Below are 826 nucleotides of genomic sequence, written 5' to 3' on the forward strand. Positions count from 1 at the left end.
AGATATTGGTTTTAAGAAACTACCATCTTCAATTCTATAAATAATATCATTACTTCCCTTGTCCAAATTCATCTTGATTTCATCTCTTATTTTTACATCTAAGAAATTATCTGAAATATTTGGTGAGGTATTTATTTCGTCACTTGAATTCAAAAATTGATTATATTTTAAAGTCGGTAGGCTTGTAGTTCTTATATAATCACACTTGCCAAAATTTAATACTTGCTTATTAAACATTATAGGTAGTATATGGAGAATATTCAAGGCATAAAGACCTCTTCTAATTGTTAAAATATTCTTATTAAATAGACCTGAACCTAAAACTTTGCTTAGTAACATCTTGTTAGAAAAGTCAAATTGACAATTTCTTATTGAGTCAAGAATCACAATTCGTGTATTACGTATACCACTCGCGCCTTAGAAAACTGGATTTTCATAAACTAATACCTTAATCTTATCAATAAGAATCTACTCAATTTGTTTGTAGTAATTTTGTTTAAATCCTAGGGGTCTAATATCTACAATATCACTCTATGATGAAACATCTGTCTACACTAAGTACTTCTTTGAGTCCATTATACTACAATTTTATTAACTATTTTATATTATAATTGAAATGTATAATAAGTTATATTCTGTTAATTAGCAGTTCATTATTATATTGATTTATATTTAAATTAAAGCTATTATATGTGAGGACTTGGTGTATAATATTAGAATTTGTTGTAATTCTGATTAGGATATATCCACACTAAATTATAATATAATGAAATGATAACTTTAATAGGTGAATTTATGGGAAATAACTTATTGTATAAATTTAAAT

The 826-nt window shown here is 25.1% G+C and overlaps 1 protein-coding gene across 1 annotated transcript; it reads right to left on the reverse strand.

Moving 5' to 3' along the window:
• Positions 1-20: 20 nt before the first annotated feature.
• Positions 21-339, reverse strand: cand_039040 (uncharacterized protein; the record flags this gene model as incomplete). Its single annotated transcript, XM_067214125.1, has 1 exon — positions 21-339. A coding segment is annotated over one exon (319 nt), but the record flags the coding sequence as incomplete, so codon positions are not given.
• Positions 340-826: the final 487 nt, after the last annotated feature.

This window comes from Cryptosporidium andersoni (genome assembly GCF_001865355.1).
Source record: "Cryptosporidium andersoni isolate 30847 chromosome Unknown contig_138, whole genome shotgun sequence".
Classification (NCBI taxonomy): Eukaryota; Apicomplexa; class Conoidasida; order Eucoccidiorida; family Cryptosporidiidae; genus Cryptosporidium; species Cryptosporidium andersoni.